This window comes from Penicillium hordei (assembly GCF_028827395.1).
Source record: "Penicillium hordei strain IBT 12815 chromosome Unknown utg000002l_segment0_segment0, whole genome shotgun sequence".
Classification (NCBI taxonomy): Eukaryota; Fungi; Ascomycota; class Eurotiomycetes; order Eurotiales; family Aspergillaceae; genus Penicillium; species Penicillium hordei.
Genome location: NW_026623143.1, coordinates 4664198 through 4681382, shown reverse-complemented (window position 1 = coordinate 4681382; position 17185 = coordinate 4664198). Strand labels below are relative to the sequence as shown.

At 48.1% G+C, this 17185-nt stretch overlaps 6 protein-coding genes across 6 annotated transcripts; 2 read left to right on the top strand and 4 right to left on the bottom strand.

Moving 5' to 3' along the window:
- Positions 1 to 131: 131 nt before the first annotated feature.
- Positions 132 to 827, top strand: N7537_005096 (nucleoside triphosphates FAP7; the record flags this gene model as incomplete). Its single annotated transcript, XM_056896153.1, has 3 exons — positions 132 to 314; positions 418 to 566; positions 626 to 827. The coding sequence occupies 3 exons, from the start codon at positions 132 to 134 to the stop codon at positions 825 to 827; spliced, it is 534 nt and encodes a 177-aa protein (XP_056755901.1).
- Positions 828 to 917: 90 nt separating this feature from the next.
- On the bottom strand, positions 918 to 1752 carry N7537_005095 (non-canonical purine NTP pyrophosphatase; the record flags this gene model as incomplete). The annotated part of the gene is made up of 6 exons (XM_056896152.1): positions 918 to 986; positions 1043 to 1107; positions 1161 to 1197; positions 1250 to 1394; positions 1453 to 1526; positions 1582 to 1752. The coding sequence occupies 6 exons, from the start codon at positions 1750 to 1752 to the stop codon at positions 918 to 920; spliced, it is 561 nt and encodes a 186-aa protein (XP_056755900.1).
- A 673-nt stretch (positions 1753 to 2425) lies between these two features.
- Positions 2426 to 7442, bottom strand: N7537_005094 (type V myosin; the record flags this gene model as incomplete). Its single annotated transcript, XM_056896151.1, has 6 exons — positions 2426 to 2744; positions 2802 to 2875; positions 2928 to 6780; positions 6840 to 7029; positions 7086 to 7218; positions 7308 to 7442. 6 exons carry the CDS (start codon positions 7440 to 7442, stop codon positions 2426 to 2428), a joined length of 4704 nt encoding a protein of 1567 aa, XP_056755899.1.
- Positions 7443 to 8237: 795 nt separating this feature from the next.
- Positions 8238 to 9702, bottom strand: nap1 (histone chaperone NAP1; the record flags this gene model as incomplete). The annotated part of the gene is made up of 5 exons (XM_056896150.1): positions 8238 to 8288; positions 8341 to 8684; positions 8744 to 9448; positions 9511 to 9590; positions 9656 to 9702. 5 exons carry the CDS (start codon positions 9700 to 9702, stop codon positions 8238 to 8240), a joined length of 1227 nt encoding a protein of 408 aa, XP_056755898.1.
- A 1355-nt stretch (positions 9703 to 11057) lies between these two features.
- On the top strand, positions 11058 to 16038 carry N7537_005092 (uncharacterized protein; the record flags this gene model as incomplete). Its single annotated transcript, XM_056896149.1, has 20 exons — positions 11058 to 11149; positions 11209 to 11248; positions 11307 to 11843; positions 11895 to 12236; positions 12285 to 12419; positions 12470 to 12536; positions 12593 to 12724; positions 12778 to 13127; positions 13193 to 13338; positions 13394 to 13501; positions 13556 to 13862; positions 13911 to 14064; positions 14124 to 14456; positions 14504 to 14586; positions 14638 to 14769; positions 14835 to 15191; positions 15242 to 15287; positions 15340 to 15490; positions 15541 to 15689; positions 15752 to 16038. The coding sequence occupies 20 exons, from the start codon at positions 11058 to 11060 to the stop codon at positions 16036 to 16038; spliced, it is 3948 nt and encodes a 1315-aa protein (XP_056755897.1).
- A 306-nt stretch (positions 16039 to 16344) lies between these two features.
- On the bottom strand, positions 16345 to 17006 carry N7537_005091 (uncharacterized protein; the record flags this gene model as incomplete). The annotated part of the gene is made up of 3 exons (XM_056896148.1): positions 16345 to 16462; positions 16521 to 16618; positions 16686 to 17006. The coding sequence occupies 3 exons, from the start codon at positions 17004 to 17006 to the stop codon at positions 16345 to 16347; spliced, it is 537 nt and encodes a 178-aa protein (XP_056755896.1).
- Positions 17007 to 17185: the final 179 nt, after the last annotated feature.

The window sequence follows — 17185 nt, the reverse complement described above, 5'->3', positions numbered from 1 at the left end:
TCCACGATAAGATAGCCGGGACGAAAATTAGTCCGAAGGAATTATTTCATCTGGGGAAACCATTTTCAATCTACAATCTGCAATCCGCAATTTACAATTCCACTTTAAGATCTTAATTCTGATAAGAAAATATGCGCACCTCTCCAAATGTGATCATCACCGGTACCCCCGGCGTGGGGAAGACCGTCCACTGCGAACAACTCGCACAAGAGATCGGCCTGAAGCACCTGTCCATTAACCAGGTCGCAAAGGACCGTGGATGCTTCGATGAATATGACGAGGAATTGAAGACCTGGGTGGTCGATGAGGATAAGGTGAGAATGTTTCCCACAATAATCTTCTCTTCACCTGGATTACGACGCTTTTCAACATGGTTCGAGACTCAAAAGTTCACATACTAATACATGCGCGGCATAGCTCCTCGATGCCCTCGAAGACGAAGTTCCTAATGGCGGCTACTTAATCGATTGGCACGCCTGCGACCTCTTCCCCAAGTCCTGGATCGATCTCGTCGTTGTCCTCCGCTGCCCCACTACAGATGTTCTATATGACCGCCTTTCCTCACGGTATGACAATGGACCTCACAAATATATCTACGCCGTCAAACTAACATATTTATTTCAAGGGGCTACCACGAGAAAAAGCTAGAAGAGAACGTCGATGCAGAAATCTTCGGCGTCCTATCAGACGAAGCACGGGAGGCATTCGACGAAGAGATCGTGGTAGAATTGAACAGCGAGCAGGATTCAGATGTGGACTCGAACTGCCAGAGAATCGCACAATGGGTCGACTCATGGAAGCAGTCCCACGCGGAGAATGCGGATTGAGGGAATTCGTCGGGCCATATACAATTGTTGATCTTCGTTTCTCATTCTTCTATGGTCTTTTGCGAGGCCGAGTTATATACCCATGGCGATTTACTGTTGGCCTTCGGCGAGCCACTGCTGCAACTTCACCAGCGCCTTGTACCGGTGCGAAATCTTGTTCTGTTCGCGGGACTTTTAGTACATGACTTTTTCACGGGAAACAAGATCGTTCTTACCTTCTCCTCCTTGTCCATCTCGGCATAAGTCTCCTTGCCGTCATATTCGAAGATAGCGTCCCAGCCTGTCATATATCAGATTTTGATTTCTGCGAAACCCAGTTGGATATTTACTTACCGAACTGTCCTGAGCCTCTGGGTCGCACAATAGCACCCTGTACATCACGGTTAGGTTTATATAGATTTAAAATGACAGTATTGCCTCACCTCAGTTCTCCCCTGGAAAATAATGGGCTCTTCGCCAGGGCCTCGGCAGAAGGCAAAGGTACACACAGCTTCGGCAGTTCTGTCCTCGAAGCCATCAAGCATCTTGTTCAAGCCCTCGTGTCCCAGATTCTCCATGAAGGATTTGCTTGGCCATCATTAGTATTATTATCAGAGAGTAAACCTTTAATATTGCAAAGACATACATGTATGGCCCAGGGAGACCCTTAAGCGCATGGAACTCAAGCGCAGTGTCCTCGGTCAAGGCAGGTCCATTGATCTATCCCCCCGTAAGCAGATATAATCATAGCGTAAAAAGTCTAGGGATAAATTACCGCTTCGGCGGCACGTCTGGCCTTCTCTTTGGCGATTTCCTCGATTGTGCCTTGGATCTCGGGGACGTCGACTTCCTGGTTGTCCACTTCGATGACCTTACCGAGGATAGCCCGCACCTCGAGGAGCTTGTTTTTGTTGCCGGTGATGAAGTTGAGCTTGGTGAGAGTCATTTTGGCTGTATAGACAGGTATTGGTTGGTATTTGGTATGGGTAGGAGTTGTGAAGTTAAAGATTAAGAGTGGGAACCCCACTGCGCTACCGCTACCGCTGACCACATATATCGACCCCAGGTGATGGTCATGTCAACCAGCTATTAAAAAAAATCATTCTCACACACTTCAGACTTATGTTATATTAGACCTTAGAAATGACTTCATTTCGTATTTAATATTCCCTCCACCTTGGAGAGCTACATTGTGGCGCTCCAACGATATGTACCATCCATAGATGGGAAAGAGAGTCGATAGAAAGTTGAAGATAGCGACGAGCATGCTGCTAAACGTCGCTCTCAGGGTCATGCATATGACCGTTTCAATATGTAGGGATTGGGAGAAGCTTCCTTGAGCTGATTGGGCAGAAACCTTGAATACTGAACCTGCTCGGGATGGGGGGATGGGGTCAAGTAAACGCTTTGAACATTGGATTGCTCGTTTATGTTAGAAAACTCATTTACAGGAATTCTCTTAGCAATCTCTTCTGGTCTATAAACCAAGACGTCATATGCAATTGAAACAAATGAAAATCATGCGCATCACTGTATCGCAAAGGCCGTGGATAATCCAGGCAAGTCGTAATCCGTAGCTCACAGGAAATTCCCAAAGTCTAATATACAACAGTACAGATCTATTCCTCAACCATCTTGTGGTCCCATTCGAACTTCTCTTGCTGTGCCATCGCTTGCGCGGACACAATCTCAGCAAGTCGTTTCAACCGCGGTGTTTGGAGCCAGGATGGGGTATAGGTCTCCAGAGCAGTGATCACACGCGGCTCGGCGATCTCGTACGGGCCACTGTCCTCCATGTCTACCGGAGCCAGGAGGAGCACATCACTCTTCTCTGTAACGCGAGAAGCGACGGCCTTCATGATCTCGCCGTTGATGGGCTGTTCGTAATCTGCCACCAGATACTGATTCAGAAGTTTCTGGATTTGGTTCGGAGACAGCCTGCACATAATTAGTTATGTGAACTCGTGGGAGAAGACACGTCCAGGGTTCACTTACATCCAGCAAATATCTTGAATGATCTCAATATCATTCAGAGTGGCCTTCTTCAGTTGCAGAAGCTTAGTCGCTTGCTGTGTCGGTGTTAGTATAATGACCAAATGAATATCAAACAAGGGACCTCACCATCAAATGCTCTAGCTTCAACGTCCCCTCCGGCATGTCATGACTCTTGCACCACTCCTCAATACGAGTGATGTTGTAGTTGATTTGCAAACCACGCTTCCATGACAGGAAGTTACGTCGCATGAGGAGATCATTGAAAGCAGTGACACCAACTAGGCGCAAGAGCTCCGTGACAGTCTGGAGGACGATGGCATCCTCAAGGTAGAAAGCCTTCATTGCCTTGTAAACACCGTTCAATAGACTGAGGAGGTTGTCCATGCTGTAAGCTGGGTTATTGTTGGAGGGCAGAAGCTTTCCAAGGAAGCGATTTGTTTCACTGGTGACAAAGCCGGGAAGTGACTGAGACTCGATGATGGCTGGAACGATCATCTTGTACAACTTCTTCTTCAAAACCTTCATCCAAGTGTGATAGATGTTGAACTCCAAGCTCTCAAGGTCGTGCTTGACAATTTCCAACAGGCGATCATACTCATAGTTCTCGGTCTTTTGTGCTTCATACCAATCCTCGGCCAGGAATACAAAGGATAGCATCTCGTGCACGTTAGACAGCCAGAAAGCACCGGGGTTGATTGCGTCGTCCCCATCATGCTGCATAACCTCTTGCTGGATGGACTGCATAACGTTGGCCAAGAATCGCTCCGACTCCTTAACAAATCCGTTATTCCACATTTCCGACGTAACAAGGTTGATCAGGTATGCTGGGAACAGGACCTCCTTTTCAGTCGGTGGCGGTGTCGAAGTTGGGAGCGGAATCTTCAAGTTGCGGATAAGACCCATGGCGACCTCCTCGTTCAAGTCCTCCTCTTCAGAAAGCAAGTTCTCGAGCTCCACCTCGACCGACTCTAGACCAGGAGAGATGGCCGCATTTTGACGGGCAGCCACAGATCCAGGGGTGACCGCCATCGAAACAGGCCTAGGGTTGTATGCACCACTGAAGCGATCCGTCTCGATCCTTTCAGCACCGGCACTGCGTCTTTTGGGCTTAGGTTTCTTTGATGAAACCAAGTTGATCAAGCCAGGGATAGGGGCCTGGACTGCACCACCGTTGGATAGACCGTCGCCGTTCACACCGTTCAAAGGCACAGATCTCTTGGCAATCTCGAGCTGTTCCTCGAGATCGGAGATCCGCTGCCGAAGACCAGTCTTATCCTTCTCATGTTCGGCATCCAAGAGCTTGAGACGCTCTAACTCGTCGTTGGCGGTTTGAAGAGCCTCACGGGAGATTCTCTCTTCTTCTTGGAGGCGCTTGATGGTAGCCTGGGCTTCAGTGTGGCTTTGCTGAAGCTTACTCATCTCCTCTTCAATCGCCTCTAACCGGGCTGCGGTGATACCAGCCTGGTTAGCTTCAACTTGGAGTTCCTTCGTGCGAGCCTCCAAGGCATTATGTCGGGTTCTCCATGACTTCAATTGGGTATCGTAGTTGTCCAGCTGTGAGACCAAGGTTTTGTTCTCAAGCTTGAGAGACTGCAAGTACTGGGTCAACTCGACCACCTTATTCTCCAGCTTGTAGGAAATCTGCTTGAGATCACGGGCATCCTCGCGAAGTCGTTTATAGGAATTTCTTGCCTCTTTTCCTCTCCAGAGGTTTTGGATAGTGATGACCTGGCGGCGATACTGTCTCCAGGCCCGGATTTGACGCCAGGAGCGGAAAGCACGTTGAATAACCTTGGCCGCATTTCCATTGATAGAGTCCATGATGTTGCGTCGGCACAGGAATCCCTTGGCAACAGACTCGAACAGGATGAAGTTTTTGCGGATTTGAGTGTAACGTTTCTTCTCCTTCTGGCCACGCCAGACCCGCTGGATCGTAGTAGCAGCCTTGGTCCGGCGGATCTCGTGGGCATGCTGGCGTGCCAAGAAACCACGGATGAAGGCCTGAGTGGTGAGAATCGAGTCACGAGCATCGAGGTAGCGGCGGCGGTAATACTTGGCACGCAAGTTCTTCTGGATCATGATGGCACATTCATTCAACCTGGACGTTCGGAGATTCTCCAGGAATGCAAGCATACCAGCTCGGAAGAAGATCTTAGTAAGACCAAGTTGGTACTTGTCTTGCTTTTCATCTCCCAGGGCCTTTCGGAGGATTGCATGGCACATATCCCGGATCTCCGAAGTCCATTGCGAGGAATGGCACAACATGTAGTATCGAATGGCAAATTCCTCATAAGTCCACCGGGTTGGGTAGCCAGCGGTACTGATTCGGACAGTTTCCAGAACACCACAAGCTCTCAGCTGACTCAGAACCATGGGACCTTCAAATTTCCAGGCCTCCTTTGCTTCATTGGGCTTGATGCAACGGATGTAATGAACTTCTGTGCTGTTGATGGTGTGCATCAATTCAATCAGCGAAGACTTGAAGATTCCTCCAAGCGTAGGTTTCCGATTGACTGCAACACCAATCCGACGCCCTGGAGCAGCTGCAACTGGCTTGGATGACATAGCAGCGGAGTCCTTCTCACGAACGGCCGCAGCAGTGTCTAGAATAACCTTGATGAAAGGATTGGAGGAATTGCGCAACACTTCCAAATGCTCATCGGGCACAGTGTCACGGTTCTTTTCGATAAATCCATCAGATTCATAAGTGACGTCGACTGCATAGTGACAGACGGTGAATGCAGATTTCCCAAAGCGAGGTTTCTTGTAGAACTTCTGCTTGTCCGCCGCAAAGTGATGGTGAAGTTTGGTGACAAACTGCTCATCCGAGCCCATAGGAAGTCGAGATTCTTCATCCAAAAGGGCCAGAACGCCGAGCTTAGCCTCGATAAGATCGATACAAGGTTGGTTATCCGAAAAGTCGATGAACGTCCAGTCAATCTCTTCTCGGACATATTCTTCCTGCTCCAGCTTGAACACATGCTGGTTGAATTCTTGTTGTAACTTCTCGTTGGCATAATTGATGCAGAATTGTTCGAAAGAGTTCTTGGCGAAATGTTCAAATCCGTAAATATCAAGAACACCAATGAAGCATTTGAACTGCTCAAGCACTTCATCGGTAGCAAGGCGGCGGTTGATCTTGTCCACCAGCCAATCAAATAGACTTGAATAGATAAACTTAGCGACGGAGTCTCGGACAACCAAAGCCTGTTGCTGTGTCAGGTTGGAGGTGATTTTCTCGCCACGCGTGATAAGTTGCTTCTTCACGATCCATTTTGCAAACTCAGTAGCATCGATTCCAAGCATCTCACACGCGCGGAGAAGTGCAGGCTCGGTCGACGAGACTGACGAATCCGTGCGGGTAGCTGTGATCTTGACATTACCGAGGTGTAGCAAAGCGGCGAGGACACGGAAGATGTCTGTTTGGTCTTCATTTGGCACACCAATCACAGCCAGCGACTTCCTGGTCGCCTCAAATTCGGCCTTGTCGTCGACACCGTCGATCACTGGAGTGCCACCCTGGTTCAGATACTCAAAGTCTTCAACAGCCAAGAGACCCAGCTCCTGTTTCTCTGCGTCGGAAGCACCGGCTACCAGCTGGTAGAAGATGTGGTAATTGCGCTCTTTGAGAGGCTGGAAGACCAGTCGCGACCGCTCAAGAAGATACGTCCTAATCTTAGCTCCAATAATATTTGTTCGGTCATCGAACATGATCTCGATATATTTGCCAAAACGGGAGGAGTTGTCGTTGCGAGTGGTTTTGGCGTTACCGAACGCTTCCATGACCGGGTTGGTAGCTAGGATCTGCTCCTCGGTTTCACTGATCGCGTCTGCGCGGCTAGTAGTGTATTTTCCAGGCTGATCGGAAGACTCGCGAGTCGCAAAGTAGCGCATGATATATTTGGCGCTCACGGTCTTACCGGCTCCAGATTCACCAGAGACCACAATCGTCTGATTCTTTCCATCCCGAAGCATGTCACTGTATAAAAAGTGTAAGCGAAACCAGCCCCAAAGAGGCAAAAGGTGGACGGTTCTTACGCGAAAGCTTCCTCCGCAATTGCGAACAGGTGAGGCGCCTGCGAGGCACGTTGTTTCCCAGCATAAACCTGCACCATCTGCGGCACGTACAGCGAATCGACTCGGGCGAATGGGTTAGTTGCGATCAAGACGATACCGCTGTAGGTATATATCTCCTTCTGAGCGTAGCGGAGTTTTATAGCCTGGAGGACTTCAGAGGACCGTCAGCTGGGAGGGCGGCACCAAACACGTAGGGGCAAGACAAACCAGCGGGCTCGTTCAAGTGAGACAAATTCGTCAAATCTTCGCTTGCTTCAAGCATAGCAGGGTTCATGAGCGGAGGTAGTTTAGGGTTGTTATCGACCTGCAGCTCGGACTGCGTGGTCTCCACGGTTTTTGTCTGCCCCGATCAAAACCGTGTCAGTCGGCCTCAGTAACTTAAGAGACACAGGATTGCGCATCCAGTATCCCGAGTTCCAAGTCACCTACCTCTCCATTTTCCAACTCGAAGATTAGTTGCACTTTCTCTCCATCCTCCAGCTTCTCCTTCACCTCGGATGCTAACCACCCTTCTGTCGGGTCGGGCTGCCAGGCCCGTGTGCCGACCTCATAGATGTGCGCCATAGGGAATGTAGGTCGTTAATCGTTTTTGATGCAATAAAATCGGGATATTTGCAGAAGCTCCGGGGATGATGGGTGTTTTCGGAGGTAGGGCATCGAAGGGAAAATGCGATTCAAGTAGTCCAAAGACAAGGGGGACTTCTCAACCCCTCATCTCATATTTCGAAGGAATAGAATAAAAAGATTGAAGATAAGAAATAGATGAAGGTGGAAAGAAAACCCTTGAATGAGACTAACAGCTGGCCATTTAGCGAGAGCCCCTGAAGGAGCTTAGGGAATATACTGGGGGGCGCCACACCCCACAACCTGTCACCGCCATCCTACTTGGTCTGCATTGTGTACCTTATGTTTACTATTGACATTGTATTAATTTACTGCATGTAACTATGTATTCTATTCCTTATGTATTTATTTTATCATTTATTTTATTTTATTGTATTGTATTTTCTTAAAAAAAATATGTTCTTGTTTTACCTGAGACTGATTTAATACATACATCTAGGCACATATGTATGTCTCTCGTATGAATACTAAGTATACATAGATACTTAAAATACTCACATGTCCATAGACTACTCACATTTTATAAGACACTTCAAGTGTCTCGGCTATGAGTGCAAGTCCTTACAGTTGGACGCGAAAATTACACACCGATTATGTCAAGTATTGATTGAGTATTAGGAAGATAAGAGAGGTGACGCAGGGGGGGCACAAAAAAAAAGGCAGAAAGCAAAGCAAAATATCAGAGAGTACGAATAGTCTCATGTTGGGCATTCACCACCGGCAACTTTTTTTCGTTTAGTTTTGCTTGCACTCGGCGGCCTCCTTCTTGGGCTTGGAAGTACCATCCTGGGATGTAGTTAGCAGGTTGATCTGAATCGGTTAGTGTTGTATGCCATACCTCTTCATCTGTGTCCTCCTCGTCCACATCACGGTCCGACCCGAGATCCTCCTCGTCCTCATCTTCGTCCTCCTCATCCTCGTCATCGTCATCCTCAAACTCATCACCATCCAAATCCTCACCAAGCTCCTCGAACTGGAGAGCTTCACCGGTGAACCAGTCGATGGCACGGGGAATGAGCTTCTCCTTGATATCCTCACCGAGCTGGTAATCAAGCTCCAGACGCTCTTCAATGTCGCTGGCGACTGAGTCATCATCCTCGGCGGGTGGCTGTGGGGGCGAGAAGAAGTTGAAGAAGGACTCGGTAGGCACACTGATCTTAACAACGCGGGTCTGCTTGGTGTCTAAAAGAGAGGAAATTGTCAGTTCCATCGTAGCATGCCAATATTCCAAGTGCACTTACTCTTGTTGCGCTGCTTCTTGCTCTCCAGGCGGAGGGTCAGGTCTTTGTCCTCCTTCCAGTCAATCTGGGATCCATCGGCGTGGTCGTAAATGAAATCACCACCGTATCCACTCTCATCCTTGTAGAAGTATGACTTAGAGATAGTTTTGTTGGTGAAGAACTCGTTCTCGGAGAACTCGAAAATGAGGCGGAATCCGGGTCGGTCAAGGTACTCCATGCGAATGTCGGTGAGGTGCTTGAGAGCCTCCTCATCACGCTCGGTAATCATCTCAGCAAGCGAGATCTGGTTCTTCATGGCAGAAAGCCAGAACTCGGGGATGCCGTTCGCGGCCTCGCCCTCCTCCTTCTTGGGCTCCTCCTTAGTCTCCTCCTCATCACTCTCCTCATCCTCCTTTCCGGCTTCAACTTCGGCCTCGGTCGGCTCGATACCGCCGTTGATGATAGTAGAACGACGCTCGTACAGGGGCGTGAACTTGCCGAAGTACTTCTTCTCAAGTTCCAGGACCTCCTCTTGGAACTGAGCCTCGAGCTCGGAGTGCTCCTTCTGGATACCCTTCAGACCCGCGACACGGCGGCGGACGGAGGGGGGAGATTCGATGTAGCCTGATGAGCGACCGACAAGTTGGCCCAACTTGCCCTGGATCATAGAGACCAAAGCAGGGTTGCGGGCGAAGAGCGAGGCAGCGGCGGCTTTGTCAAGGGATTCTAGAAGAAAGGAAACCACGGTCAAAGAGATGTCGGTGAAGACAAGAAAAAAGACATCTTACCCTCCTCGATGCTGGATACACCAGGCTGCTGAGCGTGAGACGAGATAGGGGCATTGTTGGCCGGCGTGTTTTGCGGGGTCCTTCTGCAAGTCAGTATATTTTTTTTTTGCTTTTGATAATGAAAAAATAAAACGGGGATCCTTACGGTGCGACCGGGAAGTCCGCCTTCTTGTTTCTGATGGGCTCAGACATGATGAATGGGTAGTGAAAAGGGACGGGGGGAGAGAATGAGGTGAGGAGAGAGAAAGAAGGAAGAATTTGATACGCCGTTTAGTTTTGGGGGGAGAGAGTCTGGAAGATGGTGGGATCCTTAGCGCCCTGTGGCCGAGGGGCTTGGCGGGACGGTTCTGGTTGAGCCTGCAAAAGCTGCAAATTCTCCCAACAATACCTTTTAATACCATTTTTGATTTGTCGGATTCTTTCTATTTTTGACTTATTTTCATTTATGTTGTAGTTTATCTTTGTTCTGTATTTCTTACATCTTCATGTTCTTAACATCCAGATGTCCAGGTGTCTTGATGTCTTGCTTTCTGTAATCGTTTTCAATCTGATCGCTCCCGGTGGCGCGCGCCCTGGACCATTACCCCTCTCTCCAATTCCAATATGCTAAGGAGTTGAAGAATTATATTCTTATATAACCGTGATTATTGACGTTTTTGTCTTTTGGTATCAGTACCTTTTTTTGGAATTTCTTAGAAAGAAAAAAAAAAGGGTAGAATGAATTTTGCCCCCGGAGAGGAGATATATATTTATAGAACCAGGTATTTTTACACCCGTAGACGGGTTTCTTGTTTTGCATGACATTTGATGACGTTCAAGATTTAGCTACGACAAGAATAGGCGGCTTATGCGGTCTGGGGATGTCGCCTTGGTACTCATTTTCAAAGTCCTTTTGGAAGTCATTCTGGAAGTCGTCTTGGGTGTACAACATATACGGTGGTAAGAAGTATAATTTGCGGAAGAGACTTCTCTATGTATAACCTTTGATGATGTACAAAGTACTTTGTTCGGGATGCAAGTAGTAACCCTAATTAGTCACTTGGATAAATACAGGAATTGAGAGCCTTCAGGGCCCTCAAGTCGTGCCATGTAGATCTTCCCGTATCTCAGATCGAAACCCCGTAGATGATTTAGTGGCCAATGAGATGCCCGTTAAAGCCAAGAAATAAGGTGCCAAGACTCACCTAGTCTTCTAGATTGTTATGGAACCCCGTCAAAATATAATACAAGGGCACATCGAAGCTATTATTGCATGCAACTTTATATGGACTCTTTTGCATGGGGGGATTTCCGACCTTGGAAGTTTGGTCCGATATAATTATATAATCTAAATCTATATCGGGCAGTCACATGGAGATAAGTCACTCTCCGCTGTGGGACACTGATAAGCTCCAGATCACACACCCTGGTTTTGTGGAAACTCGCGCTCCCGCGGTAAATGCTCTCCTTCGGTCCTGTGTCGGTGAAACACAACTTTACTTAAGCCCCATAACACGACACTTAGAGAGGCTGTTGGGGGATCGGCCGAGCTGATCTGTCTCTTAAACATGGGAAGCCGTCCGCAGTCTCCCTCCGGGAACGGTCCCGTGGACCTATCCATGCCTCGACATGGACTGCGACGCGATTCCATGAGAAGCAGGTTGCTATGCTCCCTTCCTATCTACCTCGACCCTTGAATCCCTGCTAATACTTCTCAAGCATGAGCGTCGTGTCGGATGTGGAGATGGCCCGTAATGAGGTATGTCAAATCTTTATTCTCATATGCAGGCTTCGGCGCAGGAGTTGACTCGCACTAGGTCTTCGATGGCCCAATCTCGGAAAGCATCCCATCCAGCGTCGTCTCGTTCGCGCACCGCCGTGATCGGGCAGGCTCTACGGTGAGCTTTACATACTTTCAGGACGGGGAAGACTTCGCAGAATGGTCGAACGAAGATGCGGTGGATGATCAAAGCGAGATTGAGGAAGAATCTCTACATGGAATCGAGGATGCAGATCTAGAGTCAGCCAGAAGCTCTTTTGTGTCTAAGCGGATGTCTACCTCCCGCGACTCGGTTGAACATCCACTTCTCTCTCGCTACATGTCCGCCAGCTCGTTTGGCCGAGACCGACGAACCGCTAGTCGGTTGAATCAAAAGGTGTATATCGCGTCGGAGGATTTGACGGCTGTTTTTGCTGGCTTTTCCACGAGTTCGGGAGGGTTTGCTGTCTATATCGGCCTTTGCATCTTGACCGGTGGATTTGCCTGGCTTCTCTTCCGATGGCTGCCACGATGGCGGGTAAAGTTGATTGGGAAGGCAACCCCGATAGGCAAATGTCAATGGGTGGCTATCGAGGTGAGATCGTGAACTTTTTGTCCCATACAATAACCGTCTAACCCATGATAGGACCAATGGAACCAATTCAGCATACATGGAGTTGGCAGCCAACCTTATGGGCGTCCGCTTTCCACGGTCTTCGCCGACTCACCAAGTTACCCATACGATGAAGATAGCGACCCTACTATTGCCTCTTTACACTTCATCGACTATAGATACCTGAAGTTTTTCTATCATCCAATTGAGGATAAATTTTCTTTGGTAAATGGCTGGAAAGATCCATCGTGGACTAATGCCAAGATCATGCGAAGTGGATTGGATGCCGACGAACGAGACAGCAGGGAACAGATATTTGGAAGTAACACCATCGAAATTCTGCAAAAGACAATTCCTCAGCTTCTCGTCGACGAGGTCAGTTTTCCCCCCGGTTGTTTCATCAATATATCTGACAGTGTATAGGCCTTCCATCCCTTTTATATCTTCCAAATTGCAAGTCTCGTTTTGTGGTCCATGGATGAGTACTACTACTATGCCGTCTGTATCTTTCTTATATCGTTTTTCAGCATAGCAACGACTGTGCTAGAGACGAAATCAGTGAGTTCAGCCGAAGAAATGATCAGTCTCCCGAAACTAACGCTCGACAGACTATGAGTCGGCTTAGGGAGATATCTCTCTTCGAATGTGATGTTCGCGTTCTAAGAAATGGATTCTGTGAGTTCATCCAATGTATCATCTTACTGATTGATGTAAATTAATCGTATCTACAGGGCGTTCCGTCTCCTCCCAAGAGCTGGTTCCTGGTGATGTGTATGAATTTTCCGACCCATCCCTTAACCAGGTCCCGTGTGACTGCATCTTGCTGTCAGGGGACTGCATTGTGAATGAGAGCATGCTCACTGGTTCGTACAAAACCCAAAACTTTGATATTTTTATATACATCTAACTCTAATAGGTGAATCCGTCCCCGTGTCTAAAATACCACTCACCGATGACGCCATCAAATATCTCGATCTCAGTACCCCTTCTATCCACCCTCATGTTGCTAAACACTTCCTTTTCAGCGGAACCAAAGTGATCCGGGCTAGACGGCCCCAGAATGTTGACGACGATGAAGCAGTAGCATTGGCAATTGTCATGAGAACTGGCTTCTTGACAACCAAGGGGGCTCTAGTTCGATCAATGCTTTTCCCAAAACCTTCTGGATTCAAATTCTACCGGGACTCGTTCCGTTACATTGCCGTGATGGGGATGGTGGCTCTTCTCGGATTCATCGCTTCATTCATTAACTTTGTTCGATTGGGTGTAAGTCAATAGTCCAACAGACGATTCCCCAAGGTTATTCTGGCAGCTGACCAAACGAAACACAGCTCGCTTGGCATTTGATCATAATTCGAGCCCTCGATTTGATCACGATTGTTGTCCCGCCAGCTCTCCCAGCCACACTAACCATTGGAACCAATTTTGCGCTTTCACGGCTGAAAAAACAGAACATATTTTGTATCAGCCCACAGAAGTGAGTAAATGAAACTGAATGATGTCTTAACTTTGATACTAATACATGAGACCAGGGTCAATGTGGGAGGAAAGCTGGACATTGTTTGTTTCGATAAAACTGGAACCCTCACAGAAGATGGGTTGGATGTGCTAGGAGCGCGTATAGTTACCCGTGACAAAAGGTTTGTCTGTTTCGAAGTATGATCCTTAACCTGGCGCTGAAGAAGAGTTTCTAGGTTTTCAGAGTTGCTGTCTGAGACGTCTGACGGGTTTCTTCGTCCTTCCCCAAATTCTAACTCCGCATACGACATCGAAAAGCAAAGTAAGATCATGTACGCCATGGCAACGTGTCATTCCCTCAGGGTAGTGGACGACGAGCTGTTGGGAGATCCTCTCGATGTGAAGATGTTCCAATTTACCAACTGGACTTTCGAGGAGGGAGGACATCATGTTTCCGATCAGACAAGCCCCAAATACGACACAATAGCACCGTCGGTTGCAAAGCCCCCTCAATGCCAGACCAGCGACGAGCAAGATGTAACTGTAAGTTGGGTTTATTCAAGCCACAGCTTCACATCTAACAATATCTAGAAATCCCTCGAGCTTGGAGTACTGCGGAGTTTCGAATTTGTCTCCAATCTTCGTCGTGCAAGTGTCGTCGTCAGGAAGTTTGGCGACAATGGAGCAAGTTTATTTGTCAAGGGTGCCCCAGAAAGCATTAAAGACATATGTATTCCTGGAACACGTCAGTGCTCTCTCTCTTTTTCTACATAAGCCTGCGTTGCTGATACAATCTTTTTGCAGTTCCTTCGGATTATGAAGATCTCCTGAATTACTACACCCACAAAGGATACCGTGTGATTGCCTGCGCTTCCAAATACGAACGAAAGTTAAGCTGGATGAAAGTCCAAAAAATGTCGCGGGCGGACGCCGAATCTAACCTGGAATTCCTGGGCTTCATCATCTTCGAGAATAAGTTGAAACCCAGTACTGCCGGTGTGATTTCCGAGTTGAACGAGGCGGGGATTCGCAATGTAATGTGCACCGGTGATAATATCTTGACTGCCATTAGTGTTGCTCGTGAATGTAACATGCTTGGACGCGATGAGCCATGTTTTATTCCGCACTTCATTGAAGGTTCGTCTACTGCACCCAGGCCATAATTCAGGACTAACGATACACAGCGCCTGGCCTTTCATCCAAACCTTCTCTCATATGGGAATGTGTGGACAATGCCGACCTCCAGTTGGACCCGAGAACACTTTTGGTAAGATATCCTTTCCCTATATCCAAATACTAGCAGCTAATGCAATTACAGCCCATAAACACTGCGGAGACCGACTTGTCAATTCCAGGAAACACTCTCGTCGAGCGTGAATACTCTCTCGCCGTGACTGGTGATGCGTTTAGGTGGTTGATTGACTTCGGGAATGAAGATGTACTCAACAAGGTAAGCGGCCGTTGCACTAACTATTTCCATTTTTACCATGCCACAAACTAATGTACGCTGTATAGGTACTTGTATGCGGCAAAGTGTTTGCCCGTATGTCCCCGGATGAGAAGCACGAACTGGTTGAGAAACTTCAGTCTATTGATTACTGCTGTGGCTTTTGCGGCGATGGTGCCAATGATTGTGGTGCTCTGAAGGCTGCAGATGTTGGTATCTCATTGTCGGACGCCGAGGCTTCCGTTGCTGCACCCTTTACTAGCCGCTTGTTCGAAATCTCCTGTGTTCCGACGGTGATTAGGGAGGGACGAGCTGCTCTGGTGACAAGCTTCTCCTGTTTCAAGTTCATGAGTCTTTATTCCGCCATTCAGTTCTGCTCGGTCAGCTTCCTGTATACGTCGGGGTCAAATCTTGGTGATTTCCAGGTAAGTGGGCTATATCAGTAAAGGTTTGATGGATCGCTAACGATTTCAAGTTCCTTTTTATCGATCTTGTGCTCATTATGCCCATTGCGGTCTTCAGTGCGTGGTCTATCTTCACAAAACTTGAGCCACCGAGCTAACTTTCTTCTAGTGGGCTGGGCTGATCCTTCTCCTACACTGTCTCGGAAACGGCCAACTGCTGATCTTGTCTCACGCAAGGTATTGACGCCTTTGCTCGGGCAGATCCTGCTAGTTGTGCTGTCACAGTTTGCAGTCTTTGAGATTGTTCAATTACAGCCGTGGTGAGTAACCGTCATAATATACTATCAACATCATTCTAACAACGATGCAGGTTCTTGCCGCCACAACTGGACCTGGAAAAGAGCAATATTGTCAACTCGGAGAATACGGCTTTGTTCTTGTTCTCATGTTTCCAGTACATATTCATCAGCATTGTTCTGAGCGCGGGTCCGCCATTCCGGAAACCAATGACCCAAAATGGTAAGAATCGCGCCACCCACTTCGCTTTCTTACTCATCTAGATACTGACTGTGGCTGTTTAGTGCCGTACTTATGTACGATCATCGTCAATATCCTGATCTCGGGCTACATGCTCTTCAGACCATCCAACTGGGTGTCAGAGGTGATGCAACTGACTTTCATGTCTGATGCTTTCAAACTCTGGCTAATCGCACTGGCATTTGGGGTCTTCGTTCTGTCCTGGATAGCAGAGAAGAACATATTCCCAGGCGTGGCACAAATGCTTGGACATGCTCGTGCCCGCTTGCAGCCACACTACCGCAAGAAGCGCAAGATGTACAAAGTGCTATTGGAGGCACTGCGCCTGTGAAGTACGCTATCACAGCACTCAGATTGTACGTTATAGAATACACATAGACCTGTAGATTGCCATAGTTTTTGGATATTATGACCCAGTCATTCGTCTAGTGAGGTTCCGCCTCGGCCACTCGGGCCAAAGAATTACTATTTTAGAGAATTGAAAAAGAAAGGGTATGATACAATTCGGCTGGTAAATGGCTATCGTGAACCTGACACTTGTGGCTTTGACATGCGCTCGGCAACACCCGGCTCTCTGTCCCCTCTCTTCTCACTCCAAGTATGTAGTACGCAATGCGGCCCAACCATCACCGCTGCCCTAAGAGACAAAGCGGTTGCGCAAGAAAACGAAATCGACGATTGTAATCGGATCAGTGGTCCCAAGGGTGCTTCCAGCCCAACAGAGCGGCACCATCCTTCTTGGCCCGGTACATGAGCTACCCAGAAGAGTCCTGTCAGTACAAGTTCTTGGTATCAAAATGAGGCAATCCTTACGAAGAACCACATGCTAGCGCCCAATGCAGTCGCAGTGAAGCGGTAGAGCGGTCGGACCGGGTGGATGTGGATAGGGTGGGAGGAGTTGCCCGCCATGACTGTACAGATTGAAAAGCAATTAGTTTCCACGGAATTCATATGGGTAGAGAAAGGTGCGTGTAAGACGTACTGTGTGCTGAAAATGACTGTTGTTGGTAAAACGCCAATCTCGAATCGGATCTGAAGACGGAGGGCTCTGCGGTTCAACGGCGAGAGGTTGACTGCACGTGACCCGTGACGGCACTCGAATTCCACCGCAGCGCAGTGTTTGGATCGTTCGGCAGGGCAATCAGCAGAACAATCATTCGAGTTCTTTTTGGAGAGTCGTCCGACTTTTATTTCACTTGTGCCTTGACTGGGCTGGCTCCTACTCAGGTCTTTATTGAGTTTGTTGCATGCCCGAGCTCCGTACACGAGGGCTTTGAACAATGCGAAATCGTCGCACATACTTTTACCTGTGATATGGACTTGCCTTCTAACACATTCGACGCGCTTGGCTCCCCCCGAGAAGATCCCAGCTAATTCACCTTAAAAAAATTCACCTTAAAAAAATTCACCACAACCCTCTGTCTCCGAAGACTTCTCGAACCCTCCGTGTATGTTGACCCAACATCAAACCAAAGCAT